Raw genomic sequence first — 24,349 nt, 5'->3', positions numbered from 1 at the left:
GTCAACTCCCAAGTTAAGAAAGGGAAGACCTAAGTTTAGTCTCAAGTTGAGACAGGCAAGTACAGAGACTCGCACAAGTCTTTGAAACTGAAAGCCACACGTCCTACACTTTGAAACACGACTTGCGACTTGACTCGGGACTTGGTTGTCTCTATTTCAAGTCGCAGTCATGTCGATATTCCTAGACTTTGAACTCAAAGTCTTGACTTGGGACGTGCCTGTCTTGACTTATGACTTGACTGAAATTGAGAGCAAAGTCTTTAGACTGGCATGTGGCTTTCAAAGCAATGACTTGGTCCCACCTCTGTGTATTGTACAATGATGGAGTGATCTGTTACAAATACGTACTGCTCCTTTATGGATGTACATAGAGAAATAGCCCTCTGCAATATCCACATGGAGAAGTACACCTGATGTCACACGGGGCTGCACCTCCATCTCTAGTTCAAATGTAGATCCCAAGTCAAGTGTGTCTAAAAGAGGGAAAATAGGTAAGGACAAGAAATTCCCTGAGGTCAGTTTGACATAATCTGTCTGCTTTTTAGCCTGATTTCCCCTTTTAACCAAGCTGAGCATTGTGGCTGGAATGGGAGACTGGTTGCATTCACACTTATTTAATTTCTTTAACACAAACTCTGGTGTGATTGATCTGCTTGTACCATTTGTTTGGTTGAGTGTCACAGAATTAATGTTATAACTAATGAAAGTGACATGCATCCATTTTCAACACCTCTTAGCCTGGTTAGCGTCGCGGGGCGCTCAAGTCCGAGTTTACTGAAAAGAAAAATGAAAATGCAGATTACACTTTGAACTGGTCGCCAGTCATTCGCGGGGTGCATGTAGACACGGACAACCATTCACACACACATTCAAACCCTTACTGAGTGGGAACTGATCCCACTTGTTTGAGGAAGAATAAGTCACTTCAAGTAATTTTCAATTATACAACTTGTTACATATACTGTATGTAAGAGTTAGCCTTGTTCACCTGTTGGCCCACTCAAGCAGAGGATATCCAGTATTTGATTCATAAAGAATGATATGGGATGGGGCTTTACAATGACAGCCCACACTTGAGGGTCAGTTTTCACTGTCGGGTCACACAGCCACTTTGGCAGGTTTAATTGTATTCTTGTTTGTACTCTGTGCAGTGTGCACACTTTTTTACACTGTGGTGCTTGCTCACTATCTCTCTTTCAGTCTGCCTGTTTCCTCTTTGTTACTCCAAACACACACACACACACACACACACACACACACACACACACAACACACACACACACACACACATATACACGCACATGACGCATGCACACACACATGCAGGAACGCTTACCTCGATCATGCACTCATTGAATGATAGCAGAGAGTTAAGCGTGTTAATTATTCAGGCATCTTTTAGAGAGCAAATCTGTCATTTTACCATTTTATAATAAGCATCTTCATGTATTAAACAAAAATATATTCTCCGCCATAAAAGAATATACAGTGATGCAAAATGTTTCCCATCATCCCCATAAAAACTTAAATTAGTCAAGGCAATACAAGTAAACAGAAAATACAAGTTTTTAAAAGAAGGTTTTAATGATAAAGGAAGAAAAAAATCCAAACCTACATGAATATTTGTGAAAAACTGATTGACTTCAAATGCAATAACTGCAACCCTCAGTAGCAACAACTACAATCGAACATTTGCCAAGAGTCTCTTGCATTAATGTGGAGGATCCCCATCCTGGGGAGTGTGTGTGTGTGTGGGGGGGGGGGAGGGGGGTGTTCATTGCAAAAAGTTTGTAATTCAGCCACCCTGGAGGGTTTTCAAGCATGAACTGCTATTTTTAGGTAATCTCAGAACATCTCAGAAGGATTCAGGTCAGGATATTCACTAGTCACAGAGTGCACAAAAAAATCAGGAATGGGGCAAACACTTTTTTTTAAAACTTGTGTAATACAGCATTTTAAAGGTGTGTAAGAAGTGTCTTTTTGTCATAAAGATACAATGGTGTATTTTCAAGAGTATCCTTTGTGGATATTTTCAAAGCACAACATAGAGAATGTAAGGGAGCAATTGCTCCAACTAGCTTCTCTTTTGGACTACATACTTTGAAGAGACGCATTGTATTCATTTGACCACTGACTAACCCGGCAGGTTTCATCGCTATTTACGAGACTGTAGACATGTGACCTCATATGTCACTGCACTGTTCTGTGTAAATATGTGTCAATAAAGTTCTTCCTCTTTCTGGTTCCATGGTAACTGAAGTGAGCAGCGTGGCTCTCCCTCTGTTCAAAAGATAAAATAACGAAAGTTATTCCACACGAGATGGCTTCTGGTAAAGACAGAAGGTGAGCCATAAACTGGGATATGCATTTTAAAATCAAAGATGCATTGATCCCCATTTGATATGGGGGAGTGTTAAACTTACTCTTAAACCTAGTATTTTTGGCACCACATGGATCCACAGGGATGCAGTTTATTTATGCATGAGGAACCTTGTGGACAGAAGTAACACCAACTGGAGGTAAAGGAGGAGTCTCATCATTCAAACCAATACGTTAACCAATCAAGCGTAGGGGCGGTCTTTGGGAGGATGTCCACAGATCCAAGACTTTATAGAGCTCATGCACGTGAAGTCACCATTTTCACGGTGCCATATTGCCGGTCAAACAGAGCTGCTCGACATTGTGGGAGACAATGAACTGGAGGAGAATATTTACAATACCCAAGACCTGTTGTGCTGTAGCTTGTCACAACAGACGAGACAGATATTCAAATAGATCATTCTATGGAATACCATCTGAAAAGACCAGAAAATATTGATGGATTTTAGCAATTAACCATGATGGATGGTGCCCAATCAAAATACACACACACACACACACACACACACACACCTGTGTAGAGATTGCTTCATTTCAGGTAGGAATTATTCTCCTCAATTGCAAATTACCAAAAAGTAATTTTAATGCCAAGTTGACTCATTTGAGAACAATGCGTTTTGTGACCACAATCACTTCCTTGTACGTTCCATGGAGACGACTCCGTCCTCTTTTTTTTTTCAATCATAGCTAATAAATGCGAGTTTGTGTAAAACCAGGGGTCATTTATTTGAATATTGCTATTTGTATTAAGTACTAGCTGAAAAGTTCCCGACCTTGCTCCAACCGGCGCCAGCATCTGATACAGAGCCTATGCAAATTGGGGGGCTCAACGGCCCGGCTGAGGAGTGGCAACGACGCCGACAAGAAGGTTGATGCTACTACTGCGAAAGGCTGGGTCGCCAAGTGGCCCATTGCCCTTTCAGGCCAACGTGCCCCGCTCTCAAAATATCCACACCAGTGAGTGTCAACGACACTAGGGCTGGCCTCGGTCTCTACTTCAGATTATGCTAAGCGCAAGTGCACGTACCTGCAAGGCTACTGCATTCATAGATTAGTCAGCGTGAACCTACTAAAGCCGCGTGTAGTTGACCTGTTGGACGCAGAGACTTTCCAGACGCAACGACTCCACAACGCTTATGCGGCTAACGGAAAATTCTTGTGCCGAGTGATGCGCTGTACACAATCCCTGAACATGACTTTTCCGGACGCACATACAAAACGCATAGGTTTTCACGTTTTTGACTCCCAAAACAGTGACGTCATTTTGGGCAGCCCCTGGCTCAAGAGATACAACCCGCACATCGATTGGTCCACCGGTCAAATCATAGCATAGTAGACGCATCGGACTCGGGATGGGGGCGCTGCTCTCTCAGGACTGCCAGGAGGCTGAATGCTCGTCAGGCCCAGTGGGCTCTATTCTTCACCTGGTTTCGCTTTACATTGTCATTTTTCCCAGGTTCAAAGAACAGCAAGCCGGATGCGTTATCCCGAATTCACGTGGTTGAATGAGCCGAGGCCGAGCAAACTCCAATCCTCCCTGAGTCTTGCTTTGTCTCGGGCTTCACATGAGAGATCGAGACCCGGGTAAGGGACACTCTGAAGGACTCTTCCAGGCTGGCTGGATGTCCCGCCGATTGACTGTTCGTTGTACCCCCACTGAAGGGGAGTGTCATAGACTGGGCTCACACTAATAGGACTGTTTGTCATCCCAGCATGGCTAAGACCCTTTCGGTGATAGAACAGCGGTTTTGGTGGCCGGGCCTCGAGAGGGACATACAGGAGTACGTCAACGCGTGTCCGGTGTGCATAGCCAACAAGACTTCCCGCCTGCTACCAATGGGTGAGCTACGCCCTCTGCCTGTTCCCTCACACCCATGGTCCCACATCTCCCTGGACTTTGTGACGGGCCCGCCATGCTCTCAGGCTAACACTGCCATCCTCTCAGTGGTTGATTGGTTTTCAAAGATGGTCCACTTTATACAACTACTGAAAATTCCCCCTGCCAAACATACTGCTGAACTCCTACTTGATGGGGTCATCCGCTATCACGGATTACCTATCGACATGGTTTCGAATAGGGGGCCTCAATTCGTATCGTTCTTCTGGAAGGAGTTCTCCTTCCTTATCAGGGCGAAGGCAAGTCTAACTTCGGGCCAACACCGAGAGTCCAATGTTTCAGACTGAGAAAATCAACCAGGATATAAAGCTCGGCCTACACTGCTTGGCTTCGCGCAACCACAGCACCTGGAGCTGGCACCTCGGATGGGTGGAATACGCCCACAATTCTCTGCCCTCCATATCAACAGGTATGGCTACCTTCCATGTTGTCCATGGATACCCCCCTTCTCTCTTCCCATCCGTAGGCACAGAGTCCCGGTTGCCATCTGTGTTGGCGGTCATGAGACGCTGCAAGCAGACCTGGGAGCTAGCCAAAAGATGCTGTTCCGAACGGGTAGCACCTACAAGGCCCCAAAAGATCGCAAGAGGAGGAGGGCGCCGACATAGAGGGTGGGACAACACATCTGGTTGTCCACAAGGAACCTTCTACTTCGGGCGGAGTCTCGCAAGCTAGCTCCCAGGTTTGTGGGTCCGTTCCCCATCACCAAAGTAATTAATCCGGTCACTGTCTCCCTAAACCTCCCCAAGTCTATGAGAGTCCATCCCACATTCCACGTGAGCTGTGAGGGGTGTGACTTCCCTGACACACCTGCAGTCATCAGGAGGTGCACACTTGCTCCTCATCCCCAGTAATTACCGCAGTACTTACAGGACCCAGCAGATGGCCTGGCTTTGCCAGATCGTTGCCATTGATGGTTCGTTCCCCAACTTCTTCGACTCTGATCTCGACTCCCGGCGTACCGACCCTTGCCTGACGTCTTTATCACTGATGCTATCGTGGACTGCCTGCCTGGTTACCCACTCTGGACTGAATAAAGATATTTCCCGAACTCTGTCCACGTTTCCCGAGTCATGCATTTGGGTACAACTCGTTCTGGTTACGACAGTTATCTCCAATCGACTTAGCATTGAGCAATGCTTAGCTTGACCGGCAATATGGCGAGGTAAACAAAAGTCACATGATTTTATCACGTAGGTGCAAAAGCTCTATAAGCTTGTGACTGAGAATTTCTGGCAGGCTCTTTTCTAATTTGACTGAAAACAGCTGTGAAGACACACAGGCATCCAAATGAACCTAACTAGCCAGTTGCCTGTATTATGAAGTATTTCTTTGCTCTTGCTAAATGGAACTGCCATTAATCTGGAAGAACGAGGCAACACAGAGACCTAGAAATAAACAAAAATACTGTAAATGTAGATTAATTGCTCATGGAATACAATAAAATAAGTCCAATAATGATGCCTTTACTGACAGGGGTGTGGCCAAGCAACTGCCCTGTATGCGGCTGCCTCCTCAACAGCTCCTCACCTGCACCTCATTGGCTCTAATTATGCCATGTGTTTTAGCCTTGTGTGATGTGTTACTTGTTGCCAGTTCGTTGCATTTGTGCCACCACAGCCAAGTCTAGTTTAGCCTTGTTTTTGTCCAGTAGTTGTCCAACTTTGTTTTCATGCCTTGCCTTTGTTGGACTGCCTACCCGTGTATGACTTCTATCTGGAATAAAACCACCCTCGAAATCATGTCACTGCCTCAGAGTTCTGCATTTGGGTCTTACCCTTTGTCCCATGTTTGTGACATTCACTTCAACATGAGACAATAGAATGTAGGGTGTCTGTGAACAACAAATGATAATTTAGTAAGAACTCCTTTTATGAATAGGACGACTACAGTTATTTCTTAACAGACGTACAATATGACTATTCTACAGCATTCCACTTGACATAACCATGTAGGATTTAATGGGCCCATTAATTCCCAAGTTATTGCCTTAATTAAAAACAGAATTCTAATTTATGTATTTAGCTTTAATTCGAAATTCAGTGTTCCCTCGTGATTTACGGAGTTATTTTCCGTAGCCCCATCCCCCACCCTGTGATTAACAACAATCCCTGAATAATGGATGCAGCAATAAAATACCAATGTATGATCTGTACGTACCATATTTTTCCAATCATAAGGCACAGAGCCTACAACTGATTGTAGGGACTTTGAATTTTGCTCAGGAGTTGGTTGACATGATGATTAGGAGAAAGGTTGATATTCTGTGCATCCAAGAGCGCAGGTGGAAAGGTAGTAAGGCTAGGAGTGGGGTTTAAATTATGCTACCACGGAGTAGATGGGAAGAGAAATGGAGTAGGGGTTATTTTAAAGGAAGAGCGAGCTAAGAATGTCTTGAAGGTGGAAAGAGCATCAGATTGAGTGATGAGACTAAAATTTGAAATTGAGAGTGTTATGTATAATGTGGTTAGCAGCTATGCCCCACGGGTAGGATGTGACCTAGAGTTGAAAGAGAAATTCTGGAAGGAACTAGATGAAGTAGTTCTGAGCATCCCAGACAGCGAGAGAGTTGTGATTGGTGCAGATTGTAATGGACATATTGGTAAAGGAAACAGGGACGATGAAGAAGGGATGGGTAAATACGGCATCCAGGAAAGGAACTTTGAGGGACAGATGGTGGTGGACTTTGCAAAAAGGATGGAGATGGCTGTAGTGAACACTTATTTCCAGAAGAGGGAGGAACATATATTGACCTACAATAGCGGAGGTAGAAGCACGCAGGTGGATTATATTTTGTGCAGACGATGTAATCTGAAGGAGGTTACTGACTGTAAAGTAGTGGTAGGGGAGAGTGTAGCTCGACAGCATAGAATGGTAGTGTGTAGGATGACTCTGGTGGTGTGTAGGAAGATTAAGAAGACAAAGGTAGAGCAGAGAACCATGTGGTGGAAGCTGAGAAAGGAAGAATGTTGTGTGGCCTTTCGGAAAGAGGTGAGACAGGCTCTCGGTGGACAGCAGAAACTCCCGGAAGACTGAACTACGACAGCCAAGGTAATCAGAGAGACAGGCAGGAGAGTACTTGGTGTGTCTTTTGGTAGGAAAGGGGAAAAGGAGACTTGGTGGTGGAACCCCAAAATACAGGGAGTCATAAAAGGAAAGAGATTGACGAAGAAGAAGTGGGACATTGAGAGGACTGAGAGGCGAAAGGAGTACATCGACATGCGATGGAGGGCAAAGGCTAAACAAGAGGCATATGAAGACATGTACACCAGGTTGGGCACGAAAGAAGGAGAAAAAGATCTCTACAGGTTGGCCAGAGGGATAGAGATGGGAAGGATGTGCAGCAGGTAAGGATGATTCAGGATAGAGATTGAAATGTGTTGACTGGTGCTAGTAGTGTGCTAAATAGATGGAAAAAATACTTTGAGAAGTTGATGAATGAAGAAAATGAAAGAGAAGGAAGAGTTGAAGAGGCAAGGGTGAAGGACCAGGAAGTGGCAATGATTAGTCAGGGAGAAGTCATAAAGGCACTACAAAGGATGAAAAATGGAAAGACAGTTGGTCCTGATGACATACGGGTGGAGGTATGGAAGCAATTTGGAGAGGTGGCTTTGGAGTTTTTGACCAACTTATTCAAGAAAATACTAGCGGGCAAAAAGATGCCTGAAGAATGGAGGAAAAGTGTTTGAGTTCCCATTTTTAAAAACCAAAGGCGATGTTCAGAGCTGCGGGAATTCTAGAGGAATAAAGTTGATGAGCCAAACAATGAAGTTATGGGAATGAGTAGTGGAGGCTTGACTCAGGACAGAAGGAAAAATCTGCGAGCAACAGTATGGTTTCATGCCTAGAAAGAGTACCACAGATGCATGATTCGCCTTGAGGATGCCAGTGGAAAAGTATAGAGAAGGTCAGAAGGAGCTACATGGTGTCTCTGTGGATCTAGAGAAAGCCTATGACAGAGTACCAAGAGAGGCACTGTGGTACTGCATGCGTAAGTCTGGTGTGGCAGAGAAATATGTTAGAATAGTACAGGAAATGTACGAGGGCAGCAGAACAGCGTTGAGATGTGTCAGAAGTATTGAAGGTGGAGATGGGACTGCATCAGGGATCCACGCTGAGCCCCTTCCTGTTTGCGGTAGTGATGGATAGGCTGACAGACGAGGTTACACTGGAATCCCCTTTGACCATGATGTTCGTAGATGATATCGTGATATGCAGTGAAAGCAGGGAGCAGGCAGAGGAACAATTAGAAAGATGGAGACATGCACTGGAAAGGAGAGGAATGAAGATTGGCCGAAGTAAACAGAATATATGTGGGTGAATGAGAGGGGTGGAGTGGGAAGAGCGAGGCTACAGGGAGAAGAGATAGTACCAGTGGACGACTTAAAATATTCAGGGTCAACAATCCAGAGCAATGGTGAGTGTGGTAAGGAAGTGAAGAAACAGGTCCAAGCAGGTTGGAACAGCTGGCGGAAGTTGTCTGGTGTGTTATGTGACAGAAGAGTCTCTGCTAGGATGAAGGGCAAATTTTATAAATCAGTGGTGAGGCCAGCCATGATGTAGAGATTAGAGACGGTGGCACTGAAGAAACAACAGGAAGCAGAACTGGAGGTCGCAGAAATGAAGATGTTGAGGTTCTCGCTCAGAGTGAGTAGGTTGGATAGTGAAGTGTATTATCGACGTGTATCTTTTTATTGATGTGTATCTCTTTTTTGATGCGTATCTTTTGCTCACACATGCCAAATCATCAGTTAACCTTACTGGAGAGACCAGGGCATAGGAATGTGCCAGTTATTACCACCTTAGTCATTATGATGAAGATAGTTTGTGATGCTCTTATTTTATGATGCAGTTCTCTTTGTGGTGTTCTTTATTTGTGATGATGCTCTTTATTTTCCTTTTATATGTTTGTGATGTGGACCCTGATGAATAGTAGGGGAATGCTGTAAGTCCTCTGTACCTTTGCATTTCTGATCTGCTTCAGCCATTGTCTGTCACTCATTTGTGCCCAGAATATTCTGTAAGTAAAAGCTTCGAAGAAACTGTTCATCATCTCCAGCCTGTATTTGGATAACCAACATTCTCACTACCCGAAATTAAACGAACACGCGGGGAGGAAAAAAAGCGTCCTCCAACAATAGGATTAGAAATGAGCTCACTCGAGGGACAGCCAAAGTTGGATGATTTGGAGACAAGGTTCAAGAGAACAGACTTCGATGGTTTGGACATGTTCAGAGGCGAGAGAGTGAGTATATTGGTAGAAGGGTGCTGAGGATGGAGCTGCCAGGTAAAAGAGCAAGAGGAAGACCAAAGAGAAGGTTGATGGATGTTGTGAGGGAAGACATGATGGCAGTTGGGGTTAGAGGGGACAATGCATGAGATAGGCTACGATGGAAAAAGATGACATGCTGTGGTGATCCCTAACGGGACCAGCCGAAAGGAAAAGAAGAAGACCTAAATATAATGGGCTCGATTAACTTTTTGAAAATATTTTGGGGAAATTTTTGCGCATTATCCATGAGAAATTACATTAATTCTACAACAACAAAATTGCAGCTTGTAAAATTGCCTCGTGGCTCGTAACTCTGGGAAACTAAACTCAGTATCTGATGAGGTTCTTTCTTTCGGCTTGTCCCTTTCCGGGTCGCCACAGCGTGTCATCTCAAGAAAAAGAGTTAATACCAAGCCCTGCATGGGGCTGAGAACAGTGGAATAGATTAATTTTAAGTCAGTCATCTTATTCATCTCCTGGGGATAGGATTTTCTTTTAAATTAAAACAAATATATAATGTCTTACATAGTAAACTAAAACATGTCAAAGGTTTAAATACAGGAAAATAAGAAAATCAAAATACCCAAAAGTACATAGCCTCCTTCCTCTGCAAAGAATGTTCCTGTCTCAGTGAGTCCCTCAAAACATGGAGTGACCCCAAATGTTTTGTCTGCGGATGAAAACCAGCGTCCATTGAGCTGAATATTCTTCAAACAGCCAGAAAAGCTGTTTACTGAGTTTCTCTAAAAAAAATTAAAAACATCAAAATTATAAATCCACCATAACTTTTAGTCAATGGCGATACATACCTTAGGAGCTATTTGTACAAAAAGCATACAACGTATATGACAACAGTGTACTCGGAAAAGCACAGACATGCAGATTTGGAAGCAGTTTTGTCATGGTAATAGAATCTCCAAGTAAGCCCTTTGATGATTCAGATGTTCCAAACGGTATTCCTCAATTGAAAATTTTTGGTCAAAAATAATTTTGTTGGAAGCAGAAAAAGACTACCGTGAGAGGCAAATTGGCCTTGCATACTCGAGTGCGCCTGCCTTTCAGGTGTACTATGTCAAAAGTAGCTAATAACCTGAAAAGAAGGCACATATCGATGCTCTCGAGTAGTGCTTTTTTTAGCACTGAAACTTGAACATTTTCCTTCTGGAGCTTGCGATACCATTAAGAAGCACATATTTTTTTTTCCTTTACATCTAACAGAGACTGAAGAGACTGTGGCAACTGGAAACAAAGTTGCACTGGACAAAATTTCAATTCAGTAGTCCCACCTCATCTGTGACATAAATACCATGTGGTAACAGGACTGCGTGAAAACCTAGTCATGCAATTAAAGTATAGACATGAACTCAGTGATTTGTTTGTCTTTTGTCTTCAAAGAAAATTAACTTAAAGTATTGTTTCGATAAGTCATGCCAAAATGTAGAAAAAATATGTATATATGCATACTGTATACATATACAGTAATATCTTGGATTTTATGCAAGTCTATTGTTAGAAAGTGGGGAATAAAATAATTTTTCTATGTCCAAGGTAGTGTAATTTTTCTATCTTTAAAATGGCATTCATAAAATGTGATGAATGCGTAAGGGAAACATTGATAAATTAAAAATGTATTTTGCTGTTAATTGTGTCACGCATGGACACTGTTTTGATAGAAATATATCACTGTCAGAAATACAATGATACAAATAGAGTAATGGATCTGTGGGGTTATTAAGAAAAAATAAAATAAAATCCATACCTGAATGTTTCTTTGTGCTCGCTTTGGAGGCACACCCCCAAAATACAGGGGGCTGCTGACATGCCAGGACACAACATTGCCTGTAACTTTGTCCTCTAGCACTGTGAGCCCATCGATGATCAATTTTCCCATATTTCCATCACGCAAAAACATTACCTTTAGAGCAAGAGAGACCACAAGTTCTTGTCACTGTGCAGCTTTAAAAAATACAATGTATTATCACAAGCATTTCATATCATTTACAGTGATACTCAAAGTTAGATTTTTATTTTTAACATGATCCAAGTGATATAAGTAGAGAAATATGCTGCTGTTGTGATTGGAAAACTATGGGTAAAATAGATACCTTGGATCCCACTTTGGGGCAACAATAAATACTGTATATTGAGTCAGCCAAAAGGCTTAATGCCAGACAAGCTAGGTGGGCACTCTTCTTGATGCGGTTTCACTTTGTGCTGATCTATTGGCTGGGGACAAAGAACGGGAAACTGTCGCGTGTGCATGATGGGGAAAGAACTGAGTCCGACCACGCTCCAATCCTTCCCGACGCTTGTTTCGTCTCATTCTTCATCTGGGAAATTGAAACCCAAGTCAAACATGCGCTAAAGGACTCTCTCAGTCCTGAAGGCTGCCCCGAAGACAGGGTCTTTGTCGAACCCCCACTAAGAGGAAGAGTAATTGAAAGGGCCCACACCAATTCCACTGTGTGTCACCCAGGCATGGCCAAAACACAGTCTGAAATAGAGCAGCGTTTCTGGTCTCCAAATATAAGAAAAAGACGACAGCAAGTACATCAATGCATGTCCGGTTTGCACAGCAAACACACTGTCAGGTTTAAAAAGCTTGAGACTCTATTAAAAGAATGCGAACAGACAAGGCTTGAAGTTTTACTTGCTGCAAGGGGAGCGACAGGACCTCTCCTTGCTTCCAACTAACTCCAACTAGTGCCTCCTTGCAGCTTCTCTTTATTCACATCAATCACATGATGAGTGTATGTATGTGTGTGTGTGTGTGTGTGTGTGTGTTGTGTGTGTGTGACTGTTTGATTGATGACATCGGTTTTCAAGCTAGGTGGTGATGTGTAACCAACTACAGTATGTACAAAATGAGAACATATGAATGATTTACTTAACATTTCCCTCCTGTTTATCATTTTGGAAATACGAGTGGGGAAATCATAAGGCTGTTGCATTTTAATAAAGTTCATAATTTACACTTGACCGTATAAAAGGCATCAAAAGTTTCCTTTTGGCTGTAGCTGCATTTAATCAGGGTCTACTTCTTGTAGAAGGGCATTGTTCACAAAAACATTTGACCTTACTGTAGCCATCATAGATTTCAAACATGGGATTATACACATTGTGAAAAGGCAGAACAAACCCAGAACAGTAATTACGGGTACAAGGAACTTCATCATAACAAAATACCAAGGTCCAGAGGTGAACCAGGACCAATAATAATAATAATAATAATAATAATAAATAAATAAATAAATAAACAGTGAGTTAACACCGTTGCTCATTTCTGAACCCATCAAGTGCGGCTACACAGCAGCCCAAGCAAGTCAGGTGTAGATGTTGTTGGTACTGGAGTTGGGAAACATGTAGGAGAAAGGTAACAGTTGATGTCGAGATAAGCACACAGCCTCCACTAACAGTGGAAGCCGTGATTAGAGATGTAACTCTAGCTGGTGATTGGGACAGTCATGTAGTCTTTGGTGCCCCACGGCATGTAAGGGCAAACACAGAAGAGATTCTTCAGCTCTGCTGGTGACAGTGCAGAGTCCTTGTCCATTTAAAGTCAAGCCATTGTCCTGCACTCCATCGCTTGTATTTTTCCAAACAAATTTCTTTACATCTTCTATGGCCTGTGGTGCCAGTGGATTTCCAAAACAAGACTTTTGAAAACAGTTGAGCTCAGCGTCGCTGTGGACATGGTCGTTGTCCTAGTCGGAGATGTAAAAGATTCGACTGAGCTCTTTGACACATTGAGGTTTGAACTGTTTGTTTTTGGGGTCATACAGAGGGGCGGTGTTGTGGAAGACCAGCTGTAGTGGAACCAACCAGCTGTAGTGGAACCAAGTGGGTCTATGACAGCTGTGCCTTGTGGATCCCAGAGATGAGCAATGGGAACCCGGAGAAGATGGAGCCCGTCACCAACGTGTCGCACATTCCCAGCATCACGTGGGTGCTCAACTGCTGCCTGTATAAAGAAAAGATGGGAGCCTGCATTCAGTGCTCTGCCAAAAACTGCCCCATTGCCTTCCACGTGACTTGCAGCCTCCACTCCGGCCTTGGGATGACCATCATCACCCAGAACGACAAAGTCAAGTTCAAGTACGACTGGCCCAAGCACTCGGGGCTTAAGGGCAGTGACTCTGTAGAGCCGGACTCCACCACTGAAGTTGAAAATGAGGAAAGCGTCGGGAGCAAAAAGGGCAAATTGAGAGGAAAGGTTTGAGGGGACAATGAAGACGACACGGCCGTCATCGGCCTCATCCCTTTCACCTCGTTGTCCCCCTCATTGTTGCAGTTGTCCTTGTGTCTTGTTTGTCAATGTGACCCGGAGGAAAACTGCGTCAATGTCGGCAAGATGAAATTGCAAGAGATGGAGGTCTTCTACCAGTTTGTGGATACCGAGGAAGTGGTCTGTCACCTCAAGATGGCACCTGAGACAGTTGACTTCCTGTACCAGTACTGGAATCTAAAGCGCAAAGCCAACTTCAACCAGCTGCTGCTCACGCCTAAGAAGAACGAGGAAGACACCCTGGCCAGACGTGAACACGAGGTGTTGCTGAGATGACTGCAACTATTCACACACCTCTGCCAAGACCTGGAGAGGGTGTGCAACCTGACTTGCATGGTGATGAAGATGAAACGTTCCATGTGGCAAGTTCAGGAGCAGATCTTCCAGCACCAAGTCCAGCTCATAAACCAAGAGCTCCTCAGCAGTAATACGTCAGAGTAGGATCTCCAGAGTCTCTTCATTTTAGACTGACTGAGCACTCAGCAGTCTCAAACTTGGATCCCAAGGAAGCACTCAGAACACAGGACCAAACGACGATCAAAGCAGGACAAGGGGAAATCGCATGAAAGAAAAAGAAGCTGAGACTCATTGCCAGGATCTAAGGACGACACCAGAACCCTTGAGGCCAAATCCTTGGAGGTCAATGAGTTGGATAAGGACCCCAGATGCCCAAGCCACCCTAACGACAACCTTGTGCTTCGCCACATGAAGTCCCCAAAGCAGCAGGTGACTGCTCAGGAAGGCGTTAGTGTGTGAGACTGCCCTGGAAAACCATTCGGATTGAGGCCCTGGTGTCTGAACAGCGGCAAGGAAAACAGCCAGAGCATGAGGACTGGATGTGGAAGTGTTGGAGTGAAGTTTTAGAGGTCTCCACCGGAGCCCTGAAGTGCCGCTTTTGCTCTAAGGCTCTGGACAAAACCATTTCCATCCGACTGGTAGACATTAGATCATCCAACGCTGGAGAAACCAGAAGAAGCAGGAAATCAGTTGTGTTGAACCAAGAGACCTTGCTGGATGGGACCACGGTCAGCACTGCCTTTGACAACACAATGGACATGGGCATTGTGAGCACCACCATGGGAACCTTGTGGTAAATAGACTGGTCAGACAACAGCAACATCCTGCTCGAAGGACCAAATGTGAGGTTTAAAAAGCTTGAGACAATTAAAAGAAGGCAAACAGACAAGGCTTCAAGTTTTACTTGCTGCAAGGGGACCGACAGGACCTCTACCTGCTTCCAACCAAATCCAACTTGTGTCGCCTTGCACCTTATTTTTATTCACATCAATCACATGATGAGTATATGTATGTGTGTGTGAGTGACAGTTTGATTGATTACATCTGTCTGATTGATGCCATCGGTTTTCAAGACAATGAGTTCAATGGTAGAAGCTCGGTGGTGATGTGTAACCAACTACAGTATGTACAAAATGAGAACATATGAATGATTTCTTTAACACAAACCCTCCTGGCAACGCTTCTCAGGGGAGTTACGCCCTCTGCCTGTTCCTTAACATCCGTGGTCACACATCTCTCTGGACTTCGTGACCGGGCTTCCGGCTTCGCAAGATCACACCGCTGTCCTCTCAGTGGTGGACCGCTTCTCCAAAATAGTTAATTTCATTCCACTACCTAAAGTCCCCTCCACAAAACAAACGGCAGAGCTTATGTTAAATAACATATTCAGGTTGCATGGCCTTTCCACTGACGTGGTCTCCGACAGGGGGCCCCAATTCATTTCCCATTTTGTTCTCTTATAGGGCCACCGTTACTATTTCCTCGGGTCATCACCTGGAAACCAATAGCCAGACTGAACGTGTAAACCAGGACTTTGAAGTGGGGCTTCAGTGTCTCGCCTCTCACGAACAGCGCTTGTGGAACCAACAGTTGATCTGGGTCGAATACGTGCTTAACTCTCTTCCCTCAGCGTCCACTGATATGTCTCCCTTTAACATAGTGCATGGTTATCCACTCTCCCTCTTTCTGTCTGTAGATTCCAACTCGTCGGTGCTGTCTGTGTTGGCTGTTGTGAGACGCTGCATAGGAAACTGGGAGTGAGCCCGACAAATGTTACTTTGCAAGGGTCTTTCCTATAAGACCGCTGCGGACTGTAAGAGGGCGCCAGCTGCAGTTTACAAGGTGGGTCAGGAATCTGGCTGTCTGCTAAAGGCCTCCCACTCAGAGTGGAATCGCAGAAGCTTGCGCCCAAGTTCGTCGGTCCGTTCCCGATTACTAAGGTAATCAACCCTGTCATAATGACATTAAAACTGCTGAAGTCTATGCAGATCCACCCAGCATTTCACGTAAGCTTACTCAAGCCTGCTCGAGTGTCCTCGTTGATCCCGCCTGCCAGACCTCCTCCTCCCCCCATATGGTGGTTGGGGGTCCTGTCAATTAGGTACGCCAGCTCCTGTCGTCTCGCCATCGGGGGAGGGGGTTGCAGTACCTGGTGGACTATATATATATATATATATATATATATATATATATATATATATATGTGTGTGTGTGTGTGGTGTGTGTGTGTGTGTGTGTGTGTGTGTGTGTGTGTGTGTGTGTGTGTGTGTGTGTATATATATTATTTTGTTTGTTTTTTTGGGGGGGGTTGAAAATTTGAGCTGTTTGGGAAGAACATGTCCTCGCTTGTCACAATAAATGTACACATCGCTGGGGTGACGTCATCAAGCTCATTATCTTTAGTGAGACAACACAACATACAACAATAATGTCATTGCATGTGACAGAGTTTTGTGTATCCTAAACTCAGCCTTCGTAAGAGGAGAACAGTGTAATACACTTACATTATGCCATTCTCCATCATTGTAACTTTCCTTGCTCCACATTTCGACTTGCTGATAACCTACGTTGAAGACGTAAACAAGCCTACCACTGGACAGGAAGAGTGTCATAAAGTTGTTCTCTTCAAAGTCAGAGACATAAAAGATAAGCCCAAATGATGTCTTGGTCTTTAGAGATAACGAAAAGTTAGACCTGGGAGAGAAAACATTGATTGACTATTTATTTAGCTTTTAAAAATTACTTTGTAAAAAATTCTCTAAAGACTTACCTTTCAGAAAAGGATTCTGGGAGAGCTTCATAGTGCTGCCTATTATTTGGAAAGCTGCTGTATTGGTAGCCACCATGTGTTGCTTGATGACTTGAGGAGAGATGGCAGGGAGAAACCTTCACATCACTGTCACTTCTTAGCTCCATTACATTGTGGATGGGTGCATTCCTGCGAACCTGTGTCAGCATACATTCAATTCTGTGGCTAAATTTAAAATGAACAATTCAAATATAGACTAACAAGAGCCACAATCAGTTGAGGTTCACTGAAAGCTCAGTCTAGTCTACTTTTCAATTCACTTTAGTGTTGTGGTTTTGTTGTTGTTTTTTTTTTTTTTTTTTACCTTACGGGATTGCCTCTGTTTGGTTTGATATTTGTCATCCCTGGGCCTTGATGAAAGAGCAGCAGGAAGCTTTTGCAGTGGACAGTCCTGAAGGAAAGTCTGGACATTCTCATTGTAGCGCTGAAAGTCTTCTGGCTCAATGTCTCGATCATGTCTCCATAAATAAATGAGGGGAGTGACAGGGACAAATTTGAACAATGAAAGTCTGTTTTTGGAACTTATCCAAAGCAGCAATTTGAGTATTTTCAGGCAATATAATATATTGCCTGAAATATTCAAATGTAGCATCCCAATGTATACATCTTCCAGACTGCCGATATCAGCGTGCCCCCAAGTACTCTATTCTCCATTTAAAACTGTGCAATTGATTTGACCACAAAATTAGCTTTACACTATGTTACGGAGTCCACTTTATCTGCAAATGTAATTGTGTCTAATGTGTCATTTATTGTTCTTACACAAGCATTCCAGTTTTTCTGTATTCATGCTGTCTCATGACAAAATGAGATGATGGTGAGACAAGGGGGTTGGACAGGATGAGCAAACATGAGAGGCAAAGATGGCTGTGTATGTCTGTCAAGATATTTAAAGTGTCAAAACATTTGTCATGGCATTCACAGTGTGAATGAGATACCTAAATAAACAAATAAAAACTGATGCATAAAACTTAACGTGACAGTATGTAATAGGGTCTACCACCCGTAGTGGACCCCAATCAATAAATAGGAGGGCAAATATTTAATTGAGAAACAAGAAAGAAAATTACAATAACATGGTTGTTTGTTTTTGTGTACCCTGGGCCCAACACTCCCACAACTGAAGTGAGGAGAATCGGTCCAGGAAAAATATAAATACAACTGTTACCCTGACAGCCCCGTGTGTGTGTGTTTGTATGTGAATATATTTAGTGCTGTGACTCGATAAATCTAATTAGAGGTTTGTGATTGGTTCATATTGGTAAATCTCATTTTTATCTTATGACAATATGAAGGGTATACATACGCTTATATGCTGTGCGTGTGTGTCTCATGAATTAATTAGAGGCTTTCAATTAAATAATCTTAATCATAAATTAAAATTGACTTGCTTAAATGAATAAAAATGTTTAAATAATTTCATATAAGGTATTTATATTTTAGGGTTAGAAACAAATGTTACAAACGGGTAAACCCTTCATACGATCGATGCTGACGAAGTAGCCCTCAGGCTCGAAAACTTTGGTGACCCCTGGTCTAGACTGGTGACCGCCTTGAATGATTAAAAAGAAAAAATCAGCTTTTAATTCTTTTTCCACTAAATGTAAAAATGTAGTTGCATCTTTGAGCGGCAGAGAAAGCAATTCATCCTTGTGCAACCTGGATGATGACATGCTCTATCGTATGTACCACCATCACAAATGTTCAATGCTGACAGGGCATCTACCTGTTTATGTAGGCATAGGTAATGCAGCCCGTGAAGTTCCTTAAACTGCTGCTTGGTGATCCCCCAAAATAGAAGTTGTTTACTTGAGAAATGGAGGAGGGTCTTGTGATTAATTGTGGACGTTTCTTCTCCTGCTTGTCTTTATCATCCAACAATAATAAATACCTGGGTAAAGGGAAAAAGAGCAAATGAAAGACACTCATGGACCTATTCTAATGAAGTCATGATATAAAGAAAGTCCAACAAGGTAAAAGTGGGAAACATACATCCATACATCCATCTTCAACCGCTTTTCCAGGTCAGGTCGCGGGGGCAGATATTAAAGCAGGGATACCCAGACTTCTGTTTCCTCAGCCACTTCTCCCAGCTCTTCCTGGGGGATCCCTTACCATTCCTAGGCCAGCCAAGACAAATAATCTCCCCATTGTGTCCTGGGTCATCCCCAGGGTCTCTTTCTTGTGGGACGTGCCTGGAACTCATCACCAGGGAGGCGTCCTGGAGGCATCCAAATCAGATGCCCCAGGCACCTCATCTGGCTCCTCTCAATGTGGAGGAGCAGCGGCTCGACAATAAGCCCCTCCCGGATGACCAAGTTTCTACGGGAGATCCCGGACACCCTGTGGAAAAAACTCATTTCGGTCACTTGTATCCGGGATCTTGTTCTTTCGGTCACGACCCACAGCTCGTGACCATAGGTGAAGGTAGGAACGTTGACTGGTAAATTCAGAGCTTTGCCTTTTGACTTAGCTCCTTCTTTACCACAACGGACCGATACAAAGTCCCTATCAATGCAGATGCTGGTCTGATCCGCCTGTCGATCTCCCGCTCCATTCTTTCCTCACTCATGACCAAAACCCCTAAATACTTGAAATTCTCCACTTTGGGGCAGGATTTAATCCCTGAAACAGAGAGGGCACACCACCCTTTTCCGACTGACGACCATGGTCTCAGATTTGGAGGTGCTGATTCTCATCCCAGCCGCTTCACACTTGGCTGAGAAACACTCCGGTGAGCGTTGGAGATCACAGATTGATGAAGCCAACAGATCTACATCATCTACAAAGAGCAGAGATGAAATTCTGAGGCCAGAAAACAGGACCCCGTCTACGCCTTTGCTGCACCTAGAAATTCTGTCCATAAAAGTTATGAACAAAATCGGTAGAAAAATGCAGTCGTGGCAGAGTCCAACTCTCACCAGAAACGAGTTTGACTTTTTGCCTGCAATGTGGATCAAACTCTGACATTGGTTGTATTGAAACCGAACACCCCATATCAAGGGTTCAATACCACATACTCCACAAAACCCCCCATAGGACTCTTTGAGAGACACAGTCGAATGCCTTCTCCAAGTCCACAAAAGATGTAGACTGGTTGGGCTCGTCCTGAATCTGAGATTCGACTTACCAGCACTCCTGAATAGACCTTACCAGGGAGGCTGAGGAGTGTGATCCCATGTAGTTGGAACGCACCCTCCAATTCCCCCTTCTTGAAAAGCGGGACCACCACTCTAGAGGGACTGTCCCCCAATGTCCACACAATCTTGCAGAGACATGTCAACCAGGAAACGGTCTGGGAATTCTGGCTGAATCACATCCACCATTGGGGCCCTGCCACCGTGGAGCTTTTTCACCACTTTGGTGACCTCAACCGCAGAGACAGTAGAGCCCACCTCAGAGAACCCAGACTCGGCTTCCTCATAGGAAGGTGTGTCAGTGGAATTGAGGCGGTCTTCAAAGTATTCTTCCCACCGACTGACAACATCCCGAGTTGACGTCAGCAGTTCTTGATCCTTGTTATACACAGTGTTGACCATGCACGGGTTTCCCCTCCTGAGATGCCGGACGGTGGACCAGAAATTCCCCGAACCCGTCTTGACCTCGTTCTCCATGACTTCACCAAACGCCTCCCATGCCTGGGTATTTGATTCAGTGATTACTGAAGCTAGTAACTGTCATCTGCCTCGGGAGTACTACAGGCCAGAAATGCCCGATAGGACTCCTTCTTCTGCTTAATGACATCCCTCACTGTTGGTATCTACCAACGTGTTCGGGGGTTGCCGCCATGACAGGCACCGACCACTTTACGGTTACAGGTCCGGTCAGCCACCATAGCAATTGAGGCACAGAACATTGTCCACTCGGTCTCAATGTCCCCCGCCTCCTCCAGAACATGAGCATGAGCAAAGTTTTATCGGAGGTGGGAGTTGCAATTCCTTCTGACAGGGGAATCTGCCAGCCATTGGCATCAGACCCTCACAATACATTTAGACCTGGCACGTTCGACTGGCATCTTCCCCAACCGTTGTTGCCAACTGACCACCAGGTGGTGATCAGTTGACAGTTCCAACCCTCTTTTCACCAGAGTGTCCAAGACATGCGGGCACAAGTCTAATAACACTACAACAAAGTCGAACATCGGACTGCGAACAAGGGTGTCCTGGTGTCAAGGGTACACGTTGACACCCTTATGCCTGAACTTAGTGTTCGTTATGGACAATCCACTATGACCAGAAAAGTCCAGTAACAGAACATCACTCAGAATCTGATCGGGGGGGCTTTCTACCCAATCACATCCTTCCAGGTCTCACTATCATTGCCCACATGGCAGTTGAAGTCCCCCAGTCAAATGATGGAGCCACCAGAGGGAGCACTCTCCAGGACTCCAAAATGGTAGGGTACTCTGAACTGTTGTTTGGTGCAAAGGCACAAACAATAGTCAGGACCAGTCCCCCCACCCGAAGGAGGAGGAAGGCTACCCTCTCATCCACCGGGGAGAACTCCAACGTACAGGTGTCAACACCTGCTCAGCGCTTCTCACCGTGGGCAAATCCAGAGAGGAACTGCTCTCAAGAGGACTGATACCAAAGGCAAACCGGTGCATAGAGGCAAGTTTGACTATATCTAGTCAGAACTTCTCAACCTCGTGTACAAGCACGAGCTCCTGCACTGCCAGAGAAGATACATTCCATGTCCCTAAAGATAGTTTCTGTAGCCGGGGATTTGGCTGCGGCTCAACTCATATAGCACCAGACCCCTATGGCCCCTCTCACAGGTGGTGAGCCCATGAGAAGGGGGAACCATGTTTTCTTTTGGGCTGTGCCCGGCTGATTCCCATGGGTGCAGGCCTTGCCACCTGGCGCTCATTTTTGGGCCTCTAGGCCTGCTGCAGAGGGGGGCCCCGGTGACCTGCGTCTGGGCAAGGGAAATCTGAATCCATTATTTTTACTTGTCATAGGGGTTTATGGAGCCATACTTTGTCTGGTTCCTTACCTCAAACCTGTTGGGCATGAGTGACCCTATGAGGATCATCAGGACACACAAACCCTTCCACCACGATAATGTGAGGGGAAGTGGGAAACTGGCAAATATAATATAATAAATATAAATAAATTGTCTGTAGTGATCTGGGTTTTGTTTTAGGTTATGCTTTATTTAATGTTTTCACGTGTCCTATGTTTTTCATGTGTTATGTGCTCGTTTAGTTACTCTGTTCTCCTGCTGTCGTCTACCTTGTGTCAACCAATCGGCTCCCTCCATCCATTGTCCTGCCCAGGTGTTCATTTGTGTTTCATCGTTTCATCGGCAACCTCAATGTCAGTGTCACGTGATTAGTGTCAAGTTATAGCACTAGTAATGTGTCGTTCCCAGTTTTCTTTGTTCACTGGTGTTTCTTTGTTACTTTTTATTTTGCTGTTTCAGACTTTTTATACTTTTCAGCCTCTCATAGGGGAGAGGGGATCTGGGGTGCTGAGTTCATCGTTACAGCAACTGCCGTGGAAAAAGAAAGAGAAAGATGGCTTTGCCTTTGCACTGCTGTAGTGATACATCAAAAGAGGCCAGGATTGGTCAAACCGATTTTCAGTCAATTGACACACACTATCCACATATAGGCGACATCTGAATTAAGCAATAAGTTGGATGATAAGATGACGTTTTACTTTTTTTTTAGGTGGGGGGGCACAGGGTCATGCAATCGACCAAAATTGACAACGCATCGCTGGTTTAGTATAACCTTCTTGATCCTTGTTTGACTTTTTAGGAAATTAAAAGTTGATATAAGTGCACGCCTGCCTTGCCTCCTGCTTCTCTTCCCTTTGGTCCTCCTTCTTTTGCCTTGCCTTCCTTCCCCTCCAAGACTCCTGTGACTGTATGACACAAGGATCCAGGGGGAAGCAAATGGCGTCACCCTGCACGGCACCAGTCAGCCGAACATATCTACTCTCCACCATTAAGCCCTACAGCTTTTTCTTCTCTGTCCTTTTCATTGCTGTCCCCCACTTGTGCTAGTTATACAACTTGTCTCTCGTTTTACCTCCACTTTGTTTTTTAGTTTCTGATTTTTCCAATTGTGAAAATGGCCCCGATTTAGTTAACCTTTCTGACTCTGACTCCGACATCCACTTTGATTTTTCATCGCGAGTTTTTCTCGTCCTAGTTGCTTTATGTCACATTGTGCCTTTTTTGACCGCTGCAAGTCATTTCCCTCTGACCTATCCTTGGATACCCATTTGGCCATCTATCCTGGTGGGCAACATATGGCCACAAGTACAGGTCAAATTTCCTGCTCCGTTTTTTTTACCCTTTTCATAAGTCACAGAATTTTTCACCAGTTTCCATTTCTTGTTCCACTGGTTACTCACTTTATCCAAATCTTCCACTAAGGTATCCCATTCCACGCCTTTTTCATCACTTCATCTTGTAACTTCCATTTTTCCTGGTGCACCTTCGTGAGTTCCTGTGCACTCTGCTATAAGAGCGTGTGTGGATTTATTTTGTGAGCTGATTGCCATCGAAGCCTCACCCAGCAACATCCGTCCTACCCTCTCCTTTGTCCTTCCTTTCTGCGATTTTCTATGCTGTTGACTGTGCGATAACCTCTCATATTCACAAAGCGCTGTGCTGATCCGAAAGCCTCTTCCAAAGCCTCTTCCAAAGCACTCAAGCAGGAGAGGAAGAGGAAGATGATGTTGATGATCAGCGAAAAAATAGACAGCAGAAGTTACCCTTTTTTGGTGTTCCATTATGGGGTAAATGAATCCATGATGCACTACACAAAATCCATAAAACCTGTTCAATAATTTTAAATAAGGAAGCGAAACATGTGATAACTCCACGAAATAAGAGGATTGTTCAAATGGAAGCTGCGTTAGCTTGTGGATAGTGGATTTCAGAAAAAAAGGCTCAGTGATGCAGATGAAGAGGCTGAAGAAAGTGTTGATGAACCTCAAGCCAGCACTAGTGCTGCAAGGAGTGATTCGCCCCCTCGAGGACAAGGCATTTTGGCAAGCAAAGGTTGGTTGAAAAAAATTCTAATGCGGTATGACTTCAGAAGCATGCCTCCGTAGGCTGAGGCTTCCTCCGCCAGCAACAATGCTACTGATCGTTATGCGAAGAAAGAAGTTGCACAAGATATTGAGGACAGTATGGTACGTGTTGTCGAGTTCAGCAATTGTGATGAAAGGGTTATGACCTTGTACAGAGGAATTTTGAAGTAGAAAGAAAAAAGACAACTCCCCATCACCATCTTTTTCTCTAAGATAAAAACCTTAGTTGCACCACTAGCACCTCGAGCAGACGATTCTCCGAGGGAGAAATAATAATGATGTACTGCAATAAAAAGTTCGTTTTATTTTTTATTGTTTAACTAGACACTTGTACTGTTGTAATTTTTGTCTCTATGCAAAG

General features: G+C 44.3%; 1 protein-coding gene across 4 annotated transcripts in view; it reads right to left on the bottom strand.

The window, feature by feature from the left end:
• The window catches only part of lama4 (laminin, alpha 4), a 124,860-nt gene that overhangs the window by 2,255 nt on the left and 98,256 nt on the right, over window positions 1–24,349 (bottom strand). For 3 of the 4 annotated variants that reach the window (XM_061811823.1, XM_061811824.1, XM_061811826.1), the window contains 7 exons: window positions 18,666–18,830; window positions 17,244–17,397; window positions 16,901–17,076; window positions 16,635–16,824; window positions 11,308–11,463; window positions 10,132–10,291; window positions 349–473 (listed from right to left, as the gene is read on the bottom strand). In XM_061811823.1, the coding sequence (XP_061667807.1) occupies window positions 349–473; window positions 10,132–10,291; window positions 11,308–11,463; window positions 16,635–16,824; window positions 16,901–17,076; window positions 17,244–17,397; window positions 18,666–18,830 (1,126 nt within the window). Of the gene's footprint in view, window positions 1–348; window positions 775–10,131; window positions 10,292–11,307; window positions 11,464–16,634; window positions 16,825–16,900; window positions 17,077–17,243; window positions 17,398–18,665; window positions 18,831–24,349 lie in introns of those variants that run through there. The other variant, XM_061811827.1, reaches the window with a different exon arrangement.

This window comes from Syngnathoides biaculeatus, chromosome 23 (assembly GCF_019802595.1).
Source record: "Syngnathoides biaculeatus isolate LvHL_M chromosome 23, ASM1980259v1, whole genome shotgun sequence".
Taxonomy (NCBI): Eukaryota; Metazoa; Chordata; class Actinopteri; order Syngnathiformes; family Syngnathidae; genus Syngnathoides; species Syngnathoides biaculeatus.
This window is presented reverse-complemented; position numbering and strand designations above follow the sequence as displayed.